Source organism: Primulina huaijiensis, chromosome 3 (genome assembly GCF_012295235.1).
Source record: "Primulina huaijiensis isolate GDHJ02 chromosome 3, ASM1229523v2, whole genome shotgun sequence".
NCBI classification, from domain to species: domain Eukaryota; kingdom Viridiplantae; phylum Streptophyta; class Magnoliopsida; order Lamiales; family Gesneriaceae; genus Primulina; species Primulina huaijiensis.
The window spans coordinates 25,244,540-25,260,932 of NC_133308.1; the positions used below are offsets into that span (position 1 = coordinate 25,244,540).

Below are 16,393 nucleotides of genomic sequence, written 5' to 3' on the forward strand. Positions count from 1 at the left end.
TCTTCTTGATCCTTTAATTACACGAAGACTCATTCTTCAAAGCCGAGGTGCTTGCTTAATCGAAGGCTGTGCAATGATTCATTTAGGAACAAGGACTAAACGTTGCTGAGCTTTATGGGATGGATTGTATGAACTATGGTAAGTGGTAATCGCTCACTAAAAACATTTTTTTGTTTTCGCAGACGATTGAAAACGGTAGACATCCCTACCAGTGTCTCCAAGAGAGCACCGGATTTTTGTACAGTTTATGTCATATCGAAATCGAAGATCTCCTCCGTGAGAAACGCTTCTCGTCTTGCGCCATTCACGTCCCCTCTTGCAACTCAAATACACCAAATGCAGGGGCAGGCTAATGGTAATAGCACCACTGCTGACGAACACCCTAAGCGTTTGCCTAGTACAAGAGGTTCGTCTTTGTTTGACTCATAGACAATGTTATGTCTTCTCGATTACTGAGTAGATAAAGCTCATGAAACGTTGAACAGGGGGAGAAAAAACACCGCGGAAGTCAGGAGTTGATGACACTGATATAGTCAAGTAATATTTTGTTCCTCTTTTTTAATATAGGAGTATATAATATTCCATACCATTCAAGTAACCTACAATATCTTGATGAACTAACTCCTTATTAATATATATATACACACACATGGTCATATGTTATACAGGTCTCCATTTCTAAGGGGAAGAGGGTACACAGGAAAGTGGGTAGGGGATCTCTCAGAAGCTGATACTGATATATCATTCATAAGCTCTGAAAGGCCAAGCACAGATCGAGTTTCAGGTGTGCTTTTCGATAACTTTGATTCATGTCGGACCTCGAGAGTGTCAACCAGCTCTGATAGTAGCTTGGGATCAATCCGCTCAGGGGCTAAGGGGAGTGAATTAAACTCTTTCACTGATTTTTCATCATCATCGCTCGAAAATGTAAGTAATTTTGATTCTTGATCGTTGATGTTGGTAGATGTTCACAAATCAAAAACCATTGTTTGTATTGTTTCATCGTTGTTGTATAATAAACAACAGAAATAGACAACTAGTATAAAATAGAATACAACATGCACAAACTAGATTTACAAGACTGAAAATATGCCCAAGACTGAAACTCTACATGCAGTTGATTTTAGGAAGTAGCTTCTATAACCATAAAATCGTGTCATATATACTTCATAATCTCATTATTATTGACTCTGATGTTAAAACATATTCTTCAATTTCTAATAATGATCCAGGATGACGTCGAAGCCGAAATGAGGAGGCTAAAACTAGAGTTGCAGAAAACTATGGATATGTACAGCACTGCATGTAAGGAAGCTCTAACTGCTAAACAAAAGGTTGTATTATCAAGGGCATTTGATTTGATTATTTTACTTTAGTACGTATAGGTTTTTAAAACTTTTTTATATACAGGCAGTGGAGCTTCATCGGTGGAGATTAGAAGAAGAACGAAGACTAGAAGACGCTCGACTGGCAGAAGAAGCAGCACGAATTACTGCTGAACAAGAGAAAGCTAAATATAAAGTAGCCATGGAGAATGCTCAAGCAGCTCAGAGAGTTGCAGAAATGGAGTCCCAAAAAAGAGTGAGCATAGAAATGAACGCAATTCAAGACTCAGATGAGGAGAGAGCAATAAGTATATCACCATTACGATACAGAAGATACACCATTGAAGAAATCGAAGAGTCTACTGAGTATTTTGCTAAATCTCGTAAAATTGGTGAAGGCGGCTATGGCCCGGTCTTTAAATGTCACCTTGATCATACTCCGGTGGCAATAAAGGTCTTGCGTCCCGATGCTGCTCAAGGAAGATCGCAGTTTCAACAAGAGGTAACGATTAACAAAGTACTATGGCAAATGAGCTTCATTTTCCAATAAACATATGAAGTATCTATTATAATTTTAATGATATAGTGGTGATTCTAGAACAAGTTCTTTCATTTCTAACAAAAAAATATTTTTATAATGCAGGTTGAAGTGCTAAGTTGCATGAGACATCCACATATGGTCCTGCTTCTTGGAGCCTGTCCCGAATACGGCTGTTTAGTATATGAGTATATGGCCAACGGTAGCTTGGATGATCGTCTTTTCAGGAGAGAGAACACTCGCCCCCTCACATGGCAACTTCGGTTTAGAATTGCTGCAGAGATAGCCACAGGCCTTCACTTTCTCCACCAGACAAAGCCAGAGCCTTTGGTCCATCGAGACCTAAAACCGGGAAACATTCTTCTAGACCAGAACTATGTGAGCAAAATTGGAGATGTTGGATTGGCAAGACTCGTTCCTCCTAATGTAGCAGATGATGTAACACAATACCGAATGACATCAACAGCTGGAACTTTTTGCTATATAGATCCTGAATATCAGCAAACCGGCATGCTTGGAGTGAAATCTGACGTATATTCGTTAGGGGTCGTGCTTCTACAAATACTAACTGCAAAACCAGCAATGGGCTTAACTCACCACATTGCACGTGCGATTGAGAAGGGAACATTGGCGGAGATGTTGGATTCGTCGGTTCCAGATTGGCCTGTGGAAGAGGCCTTAATAATGGCAAAACTTGCAATCCAATGCGCAGAACTAAGGCGGAAAGATAGACCGGACCTTGGCAAGATTGTTTTACCAGAGCTTAATAGATTGAGAGAATTTGCTGAAGAAAACATGACTCAGTTTCTGGTAGCTACAAGTGCAGCTCCACCGAGTCACGACCTTGCTGCTGCTAATAAGGTCAGTTACTTGGACCACTTACGACTTTTAATTCTTCACAACTACTATGCTTGGAAATAAATATCGTTTTGAATCATTTCATTGGGGATACTATTCACCATTCAGTATCTGCCAGAAACTGTTCTTGGGTATATGGTTTTAATGGCCAATTCATAGAGTTCCAAGAATATGTAAAATAGAAGGGAAAAAACACTTCATACTCAATTCTACAAAAAAAAAAAATTTGATTCTTCTCAATCAAATTAGGGAACATCTAAATTTAGCAAACTTAGTTTGTTTTCTAACTTATAATTTAAAATGTAAAAAATTTATGCAGCCAATCAAGAGTGACCCTCAACCACACTTTGAAGGTAGCAATCCAAAAGAGTGTTCAAGTTATGCATCTCTACCAGAAAAGCTATGATCTGAAGGTATATGTTCATATGATATAAAACTAATCTTCAAAACCAGCAAGTTTCTGCAATGATAATGGACGTCTAACTTGCTTTCCATTTTTTCACGATTCTCCACAGAGATTACTGGTTAAAGTTCGCAAGGAAAGTAGACAAAATCTTGGAAAACAATCGATAAACAAAAAATAGTCAAATCGCCTTGTTATTTTTTATTTTCGTATTATTTATTACACAACTATAATAGATAGAATCAAGCTCGAGCTCAAAGGCTATGAAGCTTATTTTATGCAATACAGGTCTAGCTAGAGATGTTGATGTTTGTTCCTGGACAAGCAGAAGCCCTTTGTATTATTGCCTTTGTTCATAGTTGGAATAAAATTAAGTCTGTTGATTTATGCTTGTGCAGTCACACTCTGATTGTAAATAGTTAGTATGTATGCATTTTAACTTCATGCACATACACAACATAAAAAGAGAGCATATTCAAAATCAAGCAAATGATTTCAGTCAATTTGTGACCCCAAGTGAAGTTTTTAAGCGTGGCTTGGTGTGACAAGTGAGTTGATTTTTCTTTTTAGGCCACATTTATCTGGCCCTTTGAGTAGCACGAGGTAGAGAGGGTTGAAATTGTTGCTAAAACTGTATCATTTTCGCGACGTCTTTTTTGCGCCGGATGTGATATACCTTGCAAAACATAATTAATAGGTCATATGGATCTCACATTAAATGCATATGGATCACCATATATTGATAAATAGAACGATTCTCTCGACTTCATTTTAAACACTTGGATTTGAGGAAGTAAAGTTGCTATAATAACACATTGAAATTTGAGAACTGCTCAAGAAATATTTCCCAAACATGCTGGTGAATTCATAATAATAGAGATATGAAGTATCTTGCACCTAAAGCAACTAATCCGTCCTCTTTGGCCCTTATGTTTGTTATATTGACATACAACACACGGTGACATGCACTGCATTGGCTAGTTGCACTATGTAGTCTGTAACTTAAACTGAGACCAATGAAAGTGTACCCGTTGGATCATGTCAAATTTATATAACTCAGTGTTAATGAACTTGCACCGCAAATTTTCATCTAGTATAGCTTAAAATAATCCCAAGTTTAAACAGAATTTTACGATATTTCACATCAACCCAAAATGAAATTTCACATCTGCTGCATCGATCATACGATAATATGAAGAAAGTTAAGAGGTTTCTATAGATAGTTTACTCTTTTTTATCTTTTCCTTCAAAGCATCCCAAAAAGCAGGGATTGCAACATCATCAGGGATTTCCTTGAATGATGGAAGATAATTCACATCCACGATGACATGGTCGCCTGTGCCATCCTGAACCTGGGATTCCATTAAATAAAAGAAAATGTAATTAAGTAATCAAGAAACCGAAGATCTTAGAGCAATATTCAGAAATAATTGAGATTTATGAACCCGTAGAAGTGTAAATGGTACCAAGTTGTCCATCATGTATTTTCTTAAACATGAATTTATAAGATCGTAACCTTAAAGTAACGTAAGCAAAATAAAATCAAGTGGAAACCTCTTCCTCTTGAGTTGGGTATACTTCATCACAACAAAAATATAGCTAGGCCAGGTAGAAACTATGATAAATAATTGGAAACAGCCCGGAATGAAAATAGATTGATTTCTAAATTTTTCTAATTTCCACAGAATTTCAGGTCATTTCCTACATTTCTTTTCGTGTTTATACATACATACGTACGTGTATACGTTCATATATAGGCACACACATACATACACATAGATATACAAAAAAGAAAGAGGAAAACATATGGTGTGCATTTTGATGGCTGTAGGACAGAACGAAAGAATAAGAAAGGTTGCTCACAACAACATCAAAGCCAAATATTGTAAGATCAAGGGTTCTTCTAAGCCAATCTGCTGCAGTAGTGACCAGCTCAAAATCAATGTGATGATTATCAGAATTAATTTGTTCTTTAGCAGTGGGCAGAGACTTCAAGCTGCAAAGAAAAGAGTTTTCAACTTTTTCCTGAGAGCTCTATGTAGGAGAAAATAAGAAATGGGATTTTAGCAGCAAAACCAAGGAGAACAGAAATTGGCAGTGCCTGTCAAAGTGTAACGGCTTCAGTCCATTTTCAGCAAATAATTTCATCAATGTAACTGCATTGGGAATCGACTTCTTGACTGTATAAAAAACCTTCCCACCCAAAGCATAAAATTTGTAGAGCAAAGAGGAATGATCCACGTATTCCTGTTGATTTCACAACATACCTTAGAGGGGAGCCAGTATAACCAGAAGAAAAATTCATAGGATGTACCTCGGCAAACTTCGATGTTTAATTTAAAATCAAAAACCAAAACCCATATAGTTGGTATTGGAATGGAGCGCCAATATACTCTCATCTTTATCCCAATTGAGGATAACCTTTTTTCACTGGTATTTATAATTATAAGTGCAAAAGAAATTCTATTTACCCAAAACTCGGCAGCCACTGACCTGCACCACAGATGGAAGAGGAACAGTGAGATCCTTGTAATGATTTACCTTAAAAACAATAGCCTGCAACCAAAAAGATGAAAAATCACCGGGGAAAGTGTAAACTGCAGAAGAATCAACAGAATATGAGAAGTATAAAGAAAATGTCCAGCAACCAAAAGTTACTGAATCATGCTCTACTCGGTCATGATGCTCCTTCACCGCTCTCTTAAATCTGAATAAATTCATATGTACAATTTAGAGGTGTTGTGTGAGAATGTTCCACTGTTCCACTTTGAGATAATGACCTAGGATAGAAAACCTATTGGGTATGCCTGATAGGTATGACGAGGGCATGATAGTTTCCTGATCACCATACCCTTAATCACTTGTACGAAAAAATTATATCGTGCAACATTTATAAAAATATAAAAATAAGATAAATATTCATCATCCAACAAGTAAATGTATATTAATATTACAATATATTTCATTAAGAATCCACAATCCCAATAGTTAAGGCATGCCTTGAATCTTTAAGGTTCCGATTTCCTGGAAAAGGCACACGTTCTTGCCATGGGGCTGTACTTTGGCTAGCATTTAGTTGCAAGGGCTGCACACTTGAGCCAAAGCACATGCCTTGTTGGCACAGAATATGTTAACCTTTTATGAATAAGATTCAGATCCCATAAATTATGAGCTGTGCCATAAGATAACTTTTTACAAAAACAAAGAAGAAAAAATGGCACAAGTCATTGGTGCCGAATGCAACAAATCAAATTAAAGAATCAATTGAAATCACATGGTGGACTTCAATTCTTTAGTTTCTGATAACTTGAAACACTTGTTGCAAAATATGAACATACCATACTGTGAGCATCAGCTACACCACAAGCAACTTGAGGTTTAACTATATTTGGAAGAGATAACTTTGCTTCTGCTAGCCTTTGTTCCAAATTTGGCACATCCAAGCTATCAACCTGAAGATTGGTTGCTTCAATGAACAAGAATGCTGGTAAAGCTTCATAAAGTTTCAGAAAAAACATGCAGTAATTTTAGGCACTATAGCTGATACAAATTACTTGTCTTTAGACCCTAAAAGACATATTTCTTCCATTTGTTTTTGTAACTCTCTTTCATTGGACAATATACCCATTAATATAGCATTTATAGTTCACAAATTGGCATCATATCAGTATCTGGACTAGGGGATTTCTGAATTAAGTAACCTCATTTAGAGCATTTCTGACTTGGGTAACCTCATTCTGTATAATAAATTTATTTAAAATTAAATCTAAGGTGAAACAGTACAAATATCAAAGTACAAGTTGGATACACCAATCATGGGATTTACAACTATTTTGACCTCGACAGAACAACATGAACTAGTATGGCTGATAAGTAAACTAGTAAACTAATTTTGACAGGTGCAGAATTCTGTCGTGAGTACAATTCTCAACTCTATGAAAACATGATACACATAATCACCTCCCACCAGGATGAAAATGTAAAAAAGCAGATCCAATCTATAGGTTTGGAATGATATTTCCTTCACAAGTAAAAGAAATCTAAATGCCTTTTGGTCATCCTTCGTTACATACATGGGTAAAATGGAAAACCCTTATATTACATATAATTGTGTCCAAATTCTATTTAATTATTTATTGAAGTTTAAGATAATGAATGAGATAATGATATTTCATCTTCTACTTTGTCTCTGGATGAGGTTACGGAGGTGGTTTTCTCAATGCATGCAGATAGTGTAATCAAACTGGAACCTAAGCTTAGGCCAACAATCCAACAAAATAATAACAAAGCTTATTTCTTGGCAGTTGTAGAGCCTTCTAGGAAATCTCATATTCTCACCTTAGAGCGGGTTTAAGGCAGGTAGACTCATAGAATATATTATTTTTCATGCCAAAGAGCTGATTCTTAAGATTAATTATCTCACTCGCAATGGCAATCTTGTTTTGAACTTGTCATTGCGAAGGCGTATGACCATGTGAGGTAGGATTTTCTTTTACAAATGCAGGATGTCTTTGGTTTTTCTAATGCGTTTATTGATCTCATTAACCAATGCATCTCTAACTGCGGTTTTCAGTTAACATCAATGGTGCGGGGTTCTTTCAGCCAAAGGGGGTTAAGACACCTTTTCCCTTTATTGTTGGAGCCGAGCACCTCTCTTGGTGCTTTGAAGCTTTATTTTGTGCTAATCAAAGAGTATGATTAACAATGTGGTACAAACTCCTATAAAAGACATGCTTAATGACCATCTTCGCAGGTTATGTATGGATAGAATGTATTGCCCATATATGCATCTAACAAATTTTGTAATAGCTTTCTTCAATAGATCTTGATCTAGTCCTACTCTCTTGTATTGCTGCTTTATTTAAAATAAGCAACCCTATAAGTTACTGAGGGGTGTTTTATCTTTAAGGGAAAAAAAACAAAGTGTAATTAGGACGAACAATGCTAGTAGCCTTTGAAGTTTATTAGAGTACAATCTCAGTACCAAAATTTCAATACCCTCATCTCAGTAAGTAAAAGACATTAAAGAAAGATGTATGGAAATTATAAATGACCTTGAGAAAATTAGGGGCTCTGATTTTACAGCGGCCTTGAACGTTGAGAGCTTCCAAGCCAATTAAAATCTGTTGAATTCTCAGCCGATCCAATACAGGGAAAATGTTGATAAATGGGTCGATTAGACAACAATTCAGCTGGCATTCAATACACCTGCAAAGCCTTATTGAAGAATCCTTACTATGTTTTACAAAAATTTCAGTTAATAACAAACTATAGGGGATCGGACACAAAACAATGAAGTCAATGTTTCCTTTTACTTTCATCTTCGTGGAAATTTTCTAAGTATAGCTACTTCTTGTGGTAAATTGCAGAAAGCACAAAAAAAGGTGGAAGGAGCAGAAAGTACGAAAAGAAACGGAAGGAAAAGCCCGGACGAAGTACAGTAACGCCTCTAAATTGAATCCCGTGACATTTTATGAACTAATAAAGATTAAGATGTGTAAACTAAATCCAACCTAGCGTTAAATATCACTACGATCTCGTCACAGCCAGGAAACATATTTGTATGCATCAAATGCCGGTGAAAATTTGTGTATCTACGAGCTGATACTGAACTCTATCAGGAATCCACTACATCTTCGAGAGAGTACAACAAACAACTCATGAGTCCATTCTTAACTTGGGAAATTCAACATACGCCACCCAAGATAAAAATCACATATAGGATTATTTCTCCTCGAATTGTAACGAAATTGAATCCATAAGTAAAACATATAAAGCCTAGTTAAATTTACTCTAGAATAGCATACAACCCTGGAATTTGAATACAGAATATTCTCACGACTGTAGACTGGAAACTGCAATCGTGCTACAGCAAGTAGATAGGGGAAGAAGTCAAGGAACCAGATGTTTTAACTAGAAATATCTGAAAATGGCTGCAAGATGCCAGCAAATCACTTGCCTCTAGCAATGAGTTCCATGCACAGAGGTCGCTACCATGTAAGCTAATGGCTATTCAACAATAAAAAAAAAACATAACAAAAAGTTACCTTTGCAACTCCTGCAAGTTTTTAGTGAAAGTCACATTGTTACAGATTTCTGATGAACTGCTCATGTCCACAGCCAATATCTCATCAGTTGCCTTATGAAGAACTGCGTCAACTTCTTGCAACTGAGGTAATATGGGAATTTCGTAACTAAAAGGCAAAAAAATCAGTCCATTTGGCGTTGGACACAACGGAAAGGCGCCTCTCTGCATATTAGAGAGGTGGCGTAAGAATTTCTGGTTGGAGTGAGAATCTCTGGTTAAACCGTCGTTATCAGCAGAACACATGACCTAATTATATTACCTAATAGGACCAAAATTTGGAAAAAGGTAAAACTGAAGACAACTGAAAATACTCCTCCAGGAGCCTATGGATTTACCGACAACATGGAAAAAGAGCTTTAAAATAATGCATTTCATTCGGTCCAAATAAATATATTTAGAGTAAATCCATAAGCAGTTCCAATCAATAACATATTATCTGGGACTAAGGGGTGCATCTTCGGTTCAAACTTCACTCTCAATTCAAAAATTGGAACAATCTAACATTTTATGGTCAAATGACAAGTTCAATCAATATTCTGGGTTGATGTCTACTTTAAAGAAAATAAGGAGCATGTTAAAGGCAATCAAATAGAACATTTTATGTGTTGACTTTCACTTCTGATTTGACATAATCAATTTGTGTTATTTTTTAAACAAACATATATCAAAGTTTATGCTCAAAGAGTCATAGAATTCATTTTACTACAGATATCTGCAGCAGTTGTTATGCCAAATAAAATTACCTTTGCAAAGTCTTCTTCGCGAGAAGGTTTCATTGCATAGCCCAAAATTAAGGCCTCTGCACTCGTGGCCTGCATGACAAAAGATATTGAATTGGATAAATTTTTAAGAAAGTTGTTTTGAAAGATAACACACTCAAGCATTTAACAAACAAGCATGTACTAGAAACACAAGAAAAGTACTCTAAACAGTCAGTCCTTTTCAAGAAAGAAAGTTAGTAAATGAAACTTTAAAAATGGTTTATCTGTGTAGCCATGCAGGTCAATAGAAGTTAAGATGAAGCCAAATATGTCACAGGTATTCCACAAGCTTAGAGAATCAGCAATATTGAGTGTTGCTTATTATGATGCAAAAAATTAGAGATCCCATCTCAAATACAAATGCACCAGCACCGGAAGGATATAAACTAGGATAATAAGATTAATCAAATTTAGGGGTAAAAGAATAATAAAGAAAGAATAAAACATGAACAGATGAACTAAAACTATGGAAGAAGATTAAGGAAAAGAAACAATTAAACTTAATCATAAACATATACGGGCCACAAATACTGAGCCCTAACTACTTTTGTGTACCATCGGACAAATATGTCTGCTTAACATTCTTTCTCTTGAGTTACTAGTTTCACAACTTATTAAGTAGAGAATAGCTGACTGCCTCCATATTAAATGCGCATTAGACAAGAAAGAGAATTTCTGCCCTGAAAGAGGAAAGACAATAAAAGGGGAAGAAGGAAAGAAAACAAGAATTGTTGAGTTTGTGAGTGGCCAATTGATAAAGCTCGAAGATTTAGATGATTCCCAGAATTAAGGTGTGGATTCAAGTCAACTGAGGCATGTGTATGCATTGCATAAAAAATGAAAAGTTCATTAAATCCCAATGTAGGACCAATCACATGCTATTGTATCATAATTTATAGCTATTAGTAGTGGTGTAATAATTAATATCTTTTAAACAGTAAAGCAACATTATCATCATGTTTTGATTTATGTGTCACACGATAGCCATATAGACCACCATCAGTCCACGAATGAGAATTGAACATCTGATTTTATCCCTCACACTGATATAAGTAGCAACCATATACAGTTGTACCAAAAGTAATTGTTGTTAATAGCAGTAGGACTCGAATTTTTTGCAATAAACCATCACATTTCGATCATTTTACCACATAAAAACCATATGCTAGTAAGTTAACACTACCTAACATCCAAATACCATTTGTCTATGAAAACCCCATAATTTTTTGGATCCATAACATTTTTTTTGATCTTATCATTTAAAAGTTACATTACGACCACTATATTATAAATTTTGTCAATGCAATTAAAACCAAGAAAAGAGAAACCTATCTATTAAAGATGAGTGCAAGTACAAAGAATAATATTAAGCCACAATTGAATGTCCATCAAGTCTAGTGAAGATATCAAACATCAATTTTTAAATCTTTATACAAGTGTACACGCTACATTACATAATCACGAAACTTAGTTTGACCATATAGTTTCGCGTGAGCTATAAAATGTTGCTCACTTCTTAAAATGTTCCCTCATCTCTTTCAAACACCTGCAAAAGCCATATAATATCAGACGGCAATTACAAGACCATGCGGCCTTCCAACAACAACTCGTAATAAAGCCTACCAATTTGCATCTTACAGCTGACAGTTGTGGCTTCTATTTGACAAATTTTCTACTATAATAATTATTGGACTGAGGTGCATGGTGCTTTAGCATAGCACACACCAATGAGTGCAGAATAAAGCGACGACTTTACATATGAAGTATCAAATCACACTGGTCTATAACTGACTGTGGAGTTGTAATACAGAGGTGTTCATATGCATCCCACAAGTCTTCAAAAGCTAAATTTGAATTTGAGAGAGCTCTAGGGCAAAGGATGTACCATGCAACAACGAATTACATGTAAGATTAAGTTCACAGCAATGAGATGAAATAATCCCAAAGTACTTCAATACATATAAATCTGCAGAAACTACATATAAAACTTTTAAAAACAGGTTAAAATCATATAGAAAAACAAGATCCAACTACCTTTTTATTCAAATTGCAGATCAACAAAAGCAGCTCTTCAAGCTTGTGAATAAGAAATATATTTAACATCCCAGCTGCTGCAATAGATTCAGCATCTGTAATGAAAGTATAGCTCATTTTTAGGGAAAAAATTAATTTTCGACCGCTAGATGAACACCCAAACATCCGGAACAAATGCATCCACATGAAAGTCGGATAATCTTGAGACAATGATGAAATAACAAGAATTATCACAGGTGTAAAACGTGATCAAGCTTACCATTGGACGAATTTCTTCCAGCAGATCCTTAAAAAAAAAAAAAAGAATAAACGACGTAAGATTGTAAAATATAACTCTTGAATAACGCGAATGATTTTAAAGGGGATCGTTTTAAGTTATTTGTGTCATATACTAGGGGTTGGGAATGTTCTTTTGATTTTACAAATTTACATTCCGGTGATCATATCATGTTATGCTTATGGATTGTTGCATCTATGAATGACAAACATATCACTCATCAATGCAAGAAAATAAGCCTACAGAAGCACCAACAAGAAAGAAGAGCTCAAAACAATCATTAGTGAATTAGTTAACCCCTGTTATACCAATCAACAATACCTCATTAATTCATTAATCCATCAGGATCGGTACATTTTTCATGCAACAAACAAGAACTTATAACTTTATCCTTTAATGGGGAGAGAAATTAATGAAATTACCGACAATAACCTTCATCCAGCCAGAGCTGCTTCCTTTGTGACTGAATTCCTCTCTGTAACTGGAAACTACATGAATAAAAGCCCCTCCATTGTCCTCCCATTTGTGAGCAACCACACCAGATATATCATCCTCTGATGTCAAGCTGAAGACAAAACAATCCAAGGAGTAGACTCGAGCTGTCTCTTGAAGAAAATATATCTGCAGCAAAACAAATAAAAAGTATATAAGGAATCCCACTTTCGGAAACATAAAAAGTCAATAGACATCGTGATATAAAGAAACAATGGCCCCAAAGATATTTTTCAGTATACCTACTCTATGAGAAGCAAAAGACAGAAATAAATGCAGGGAGAAACTGCTATAAACTTTGAAGCATGTCTTATAAAAGTTTATTCAAGTTTGAAGTTTTGAAACTTGCAGCTTACAAAAAATTATTGAAAATATCAATACACTGTCCATATTCTTATTTAGTATTTAAAAAAAATCAAGCAGCTTCTAGAAAATTTTAAGTCATCTTGAATATTGTTCGAATCTGATCCAAACATATCAAACTTGCTCAAATTGGCTCAACTCTTAATCAAGCTAAGCTAAAGATTTTGCCTTTGTTCATTAACTTACAAGCTGTTACATGATTTATATAAATTTATTAAAAAAACAGAAAAAAAAAAACAGAATTACTACAAATTTAGAAGACGCGCAAGCATAAGCATATTGACAATGTGGTAAACATAAAAAACAAATTAAAGCTTCAGATACCTAAAATTGTTCAGCAAACCCAAAAGCAGGAAATAATGTTTTCCACTGGCTAACATTTTTGCCATTTATTTACAGCAGTGCCAAAATATCTTAGCTACAACTATTATTTTTCCTAAGATGGTACAGTTTGTGCAAATTATATTAGCAGAACCAATCTTCTTGGGGTAGTATCATACTAAGAAATCATATCTTCAATGTGGTATACTAAAGTAACCTCACCATTGGGCTTGCAAGATCCAGACCATGAGCTATACCCTGAAAAAAAGGCATCAACTTCCTGGAAAGGAAAACAAACTAAAACACAAAAAGCCACAAATGCTCACTAATTTGGATGTTTACTGCGATCTCACCTCACTGTGACGAACAGCCAAAGGTTGAGAAATTAAATGTCATTTGTAAAATTGAAATTTCACAGTGCTTTCGCAACAGAGCAGGAATCGACATCAAATTAGAGTTTTCAAAACTTGAACAAATCAACAACCTCCTCGTGAGCGGGGTAATTGATTTACAGATACTAATATGAGAAAGTCGTCAATCAAACTCCTTGACCCTCCAAGTATATTGTCCACCGCTGCCAGGAATGAACAGAACAGGACAGTGCCCAACTCCATCAAAAGATTAATTTTTTTTGTGATTTTCTAAATATGCAAGTCTTTGCCTTCCCCTAAAATGAAATTGAAGCCCGCCCCTACCCCCAATGACCACTAGCATCCTACTACCACTTAGCACATCTCAGCAATACAAAATACCATATAACAAGATCTCCGGAGAAGAAAAACCAAACATATCGAAGCGCACCATCCCTCGATGAAACACGTCAACCATCAAAACACAAAACCCATCAACTAAACATAGCAAAAACTCTACTGATTTCGCAAGAACAACAAAAAAAGTTGATGCATGAATGCAAAATCTTAGCAAAAACTACATAATGGGCAGTGATAATTTTTGACAGAATGCTCAAAAATTATACCGTGGGGATCTTGGAGTAGCGTAGTTTGCGAAGAACATAATCGGCGCCGGGGAGGAGCGAGGCTTCTCCGCTAAAATCGCCATCATCGGAGGGCAAAAGCACGGATGAATCCAGCAGAATTCCCCTCACTCCACCCATTGTTTCTTGCTCTATTGCGTACACTCTGTTCTTGCATGCTATCTTCGTCTATTAAAAGCTGATTCAAGACAGTATGATTCGAGTTCCGAGACTCCGATGACAGCCGATTTTTTTTATAAAAAATGTAATTTGTATGTATATATTTGCTTTAAGAATAATTTTATGCAGCACAATAGTAGTTTCGGTCTCCGAACTTGTAAAATTTTGGTTTTTTATACTATAATTTGAAATATTTTTCTTTTTTTAGATCGATAAATTGATTGAATATGATTTATTTGACATATTTTATCTTACGTAACACACAAGGTGATGATACAACTTACAATTTTGATATGTTGTACACCTACGGTGCATACTTATGTGAGCACTGATGAGGTGTCACTCACCTATTGGATGCACAATTCTTCTATATTTCATCACATCCAATAAGTGAATGACATCTCATCGGTGCTCACATAAATGTGCACGGTAGGTGTGCAGCATATCAAAACTCATACAACTTATATTGCTCATATTAAAATTAATCTACTTAAAAGAAAAAATAAAAATAAAACAAAACAACAATATTTTAAAATTATAAGAAAAAAGTTTGTTGTTTTCTTTTATTTTTTATGTATATTTTAATTTGTGTAATACAAACTTTATCATTGTCTATTGAGTCACGTAAAAGGATATCGATGTCGAATAAGTAATATTTGATTGATCTAGTGGTTCAGACAAAAATAAGCCAAAACCAAAACAAAATTCAAGTTACTAGATGAAAACTAAACTTTGACAAGTTACATGACTAAAATTCAAAACATGTCAACTTACAAAATTAAAATTGCAATTTTTCCTATAGTTAGTATTGTTGATGAGTCAAAATTATTTTGCACCAAAGTTCTTAAGTTTGAAACGAGATATCGGTTCAATGTTCAATTGTAACGAATTATTACCTCGACTAAAATAATATATTTATGTTATGAGAGGGTATTCGAGTTAATTGAGTAGGTGAGTGTTTGATCAATGATCTATAATTAGTTCGATTTTTTTACTAACACTTTCTTATGCGAGACTGTTGTACTGAGTTTACCCTATAGTTTGTCTGACTAGCGTGATTTACACGTTATTGATCTATATTAAATTCATAACAAAATAAAAATTATAAATATATATTTTCATTTTAAAGACACCCGCTTGACCGAGTCTAAACCTACCATGTTGGGATAAGTTTAAAACAATGCCGAGTTTAAACTTGGCCACTAAACTCGACTCATTTTCATATCTTCTATTAACGTTTTATTTCTCATATTTGTAAGATGAGAAATACTTGTGAACAAAACTACGTATCTTAACAACCAAAAATTAGAGAATTATAATTCTTTGTCATTAATGCTTGAACATAGCTAAAAATAGTCATAATACTTAAAAAGAAATTTTGCCTCCGATATTAATTAAATTCAAAAAAAGGTTTTTTCACCACCCCAATTATATATATAGATGTTATATCTTTCAACAGTTAATTAGATGTCTAATAGGAATTATCCTTTTTTTCATTTTGATTAGAATGATACATTACATATGTTTGTTTGTTTTTTTTTCACATCACTCAAGGTGCCTGGAGAAAATAGTGAAAAACTACAATGACCATGGACTATCTCGATCATAGACTCATTCTAGGGTCTTCTTCGTAAACGGACTCAAAAAAAACCAAAGATCGAAATAGTCCATGATAGTTACAAAAATTGTGGTGTGTCCTTGTGGGCTTGACTCAAGATTCAGAGGCTCAAGCTACACTTGAAGCCAAATGCTCATCCGATCTCGTGGATTGATCATCAAT

At 35.1% G+C, this 16,393-nt stretch overlaps 2 protein-coding genes across 4 annotated transcripts in view; one reads left to right on the top strand and one right to left on the bottom strand.

The window, feature by feature from the left end:
• LOC140974031 (U-box domain-containing protein 52-like) overlaps nucleotides 1-3,511 on the top strand; it is a 7,782-nt gene extending 4,271 nt beyond the window's left edge. Inside the window, exons 6-11 of the mRNA XM_073437238.1 lie at nucleotides 669-927; nucleotides 1,233-1,334; nucleotides 1,411-1,827; nucleotides 1,969-2,724; nucleotides 3,041-3,134; nucleotides 3,237-3,511. Coding sequence (XP_073293339.1) covers nucleotides 669-927; nucleotides 1,233-1,334; nucleotides 1,411-1,827; nucleotides 1,969-2,724; nucleotides 3,041-3,127 — 1,621 coding nt within the window. The 3' untranslated portion in view covers nucleotides 3,128-3,134; nucleotides 3,237-3,511. The remainder of the gene's footprint in view (nucleotides 1-668; nucleotides 928-1,232; nucleotides 1,335-1,410; nucleotides 1,828-1,968; nucleotides 2,725-3,040; nucleotides 3,135-3,236) is intronic.
• A 136-nt stretch (nucleotides 3,512-3,647) lies between these two features.
• LOC140974030 (inositol 1,3,4-trisphosphate 5/6-kinase 4) lies at nucleotides 3,648-14,699 on the bottom strand. Of its 3 annotated transcripts, none has more exons than XM_073437236.1 (13): nucleotides 14,437-14,698; nucleotides 13,683-13,718; nucleotides 12,707-12,905; nucleotides 12,267-12,293; nucleotides 12,008-12,102; nucleotides 9,956-10,024; nucleotides 9,172-9,374; nucleotides 8,179-8,332; nucleotides 6,463-6,576; nucleotides 5,618-5,680; nucleotides 5,226-5,371; nucleotides 4,988-5,120; nucleotides 3,648-4,476 (listed from the first exon to the last, which is right to left on the bottom strand). In XM_073437236.1, exons 1-13 carry the CDS (start codon nucleotides 14,572-14,574, stop codon nucleotides 4,327-4,329), a joined length of 1,527 nt encoding a protein of 508 aa, XP_073293337.1. In that variant the 5' UTR covers nucleotides 14,575-14,698; the 3' UTR covers nucleotides 3,648-4,326. The 3 variants fall into 3 exon arrangements, with proteins under 3 accessions (XP_073293337.1, XP_073293336.1, XP_073293338.1); XM_073437235.1 differs by having other exon boundaries at nucleotides 8,179-8,341; XM_073437237.1 differs by lacking the exon at nucleotides 12,267-12,293 and having other exon boundaries at nucleotides 8,179-8,341; nucleotides 14,437-14,699.
• Nucleotides 14,700-16,393: the final 1,694 nt, after the last annotated feature.

Coding starts and splice junctions, on each gene's coding strand:
- LOC140974030 (XM_073437235.1), bottom strand. CDS start 14,574: ATGGGTGGAGTGAGGGGAATTCTGCTGGATTCATCCGTGCTTTTGCCC. Junction 12,294..12,706: donor CTGGATGAAGGTTATTGTCG/GTAATTTCATTA, acceptor TTTTTTTTTAAG/GATCTGCTGGAAGAAATTCG. Junction 5,372..5,617: donor CTCTTCCATCTGTGGTGCAG/GTCAGTGGCTGC, acceptor TGAAATCAACAG/GAATACGTGGATCATTCCTC.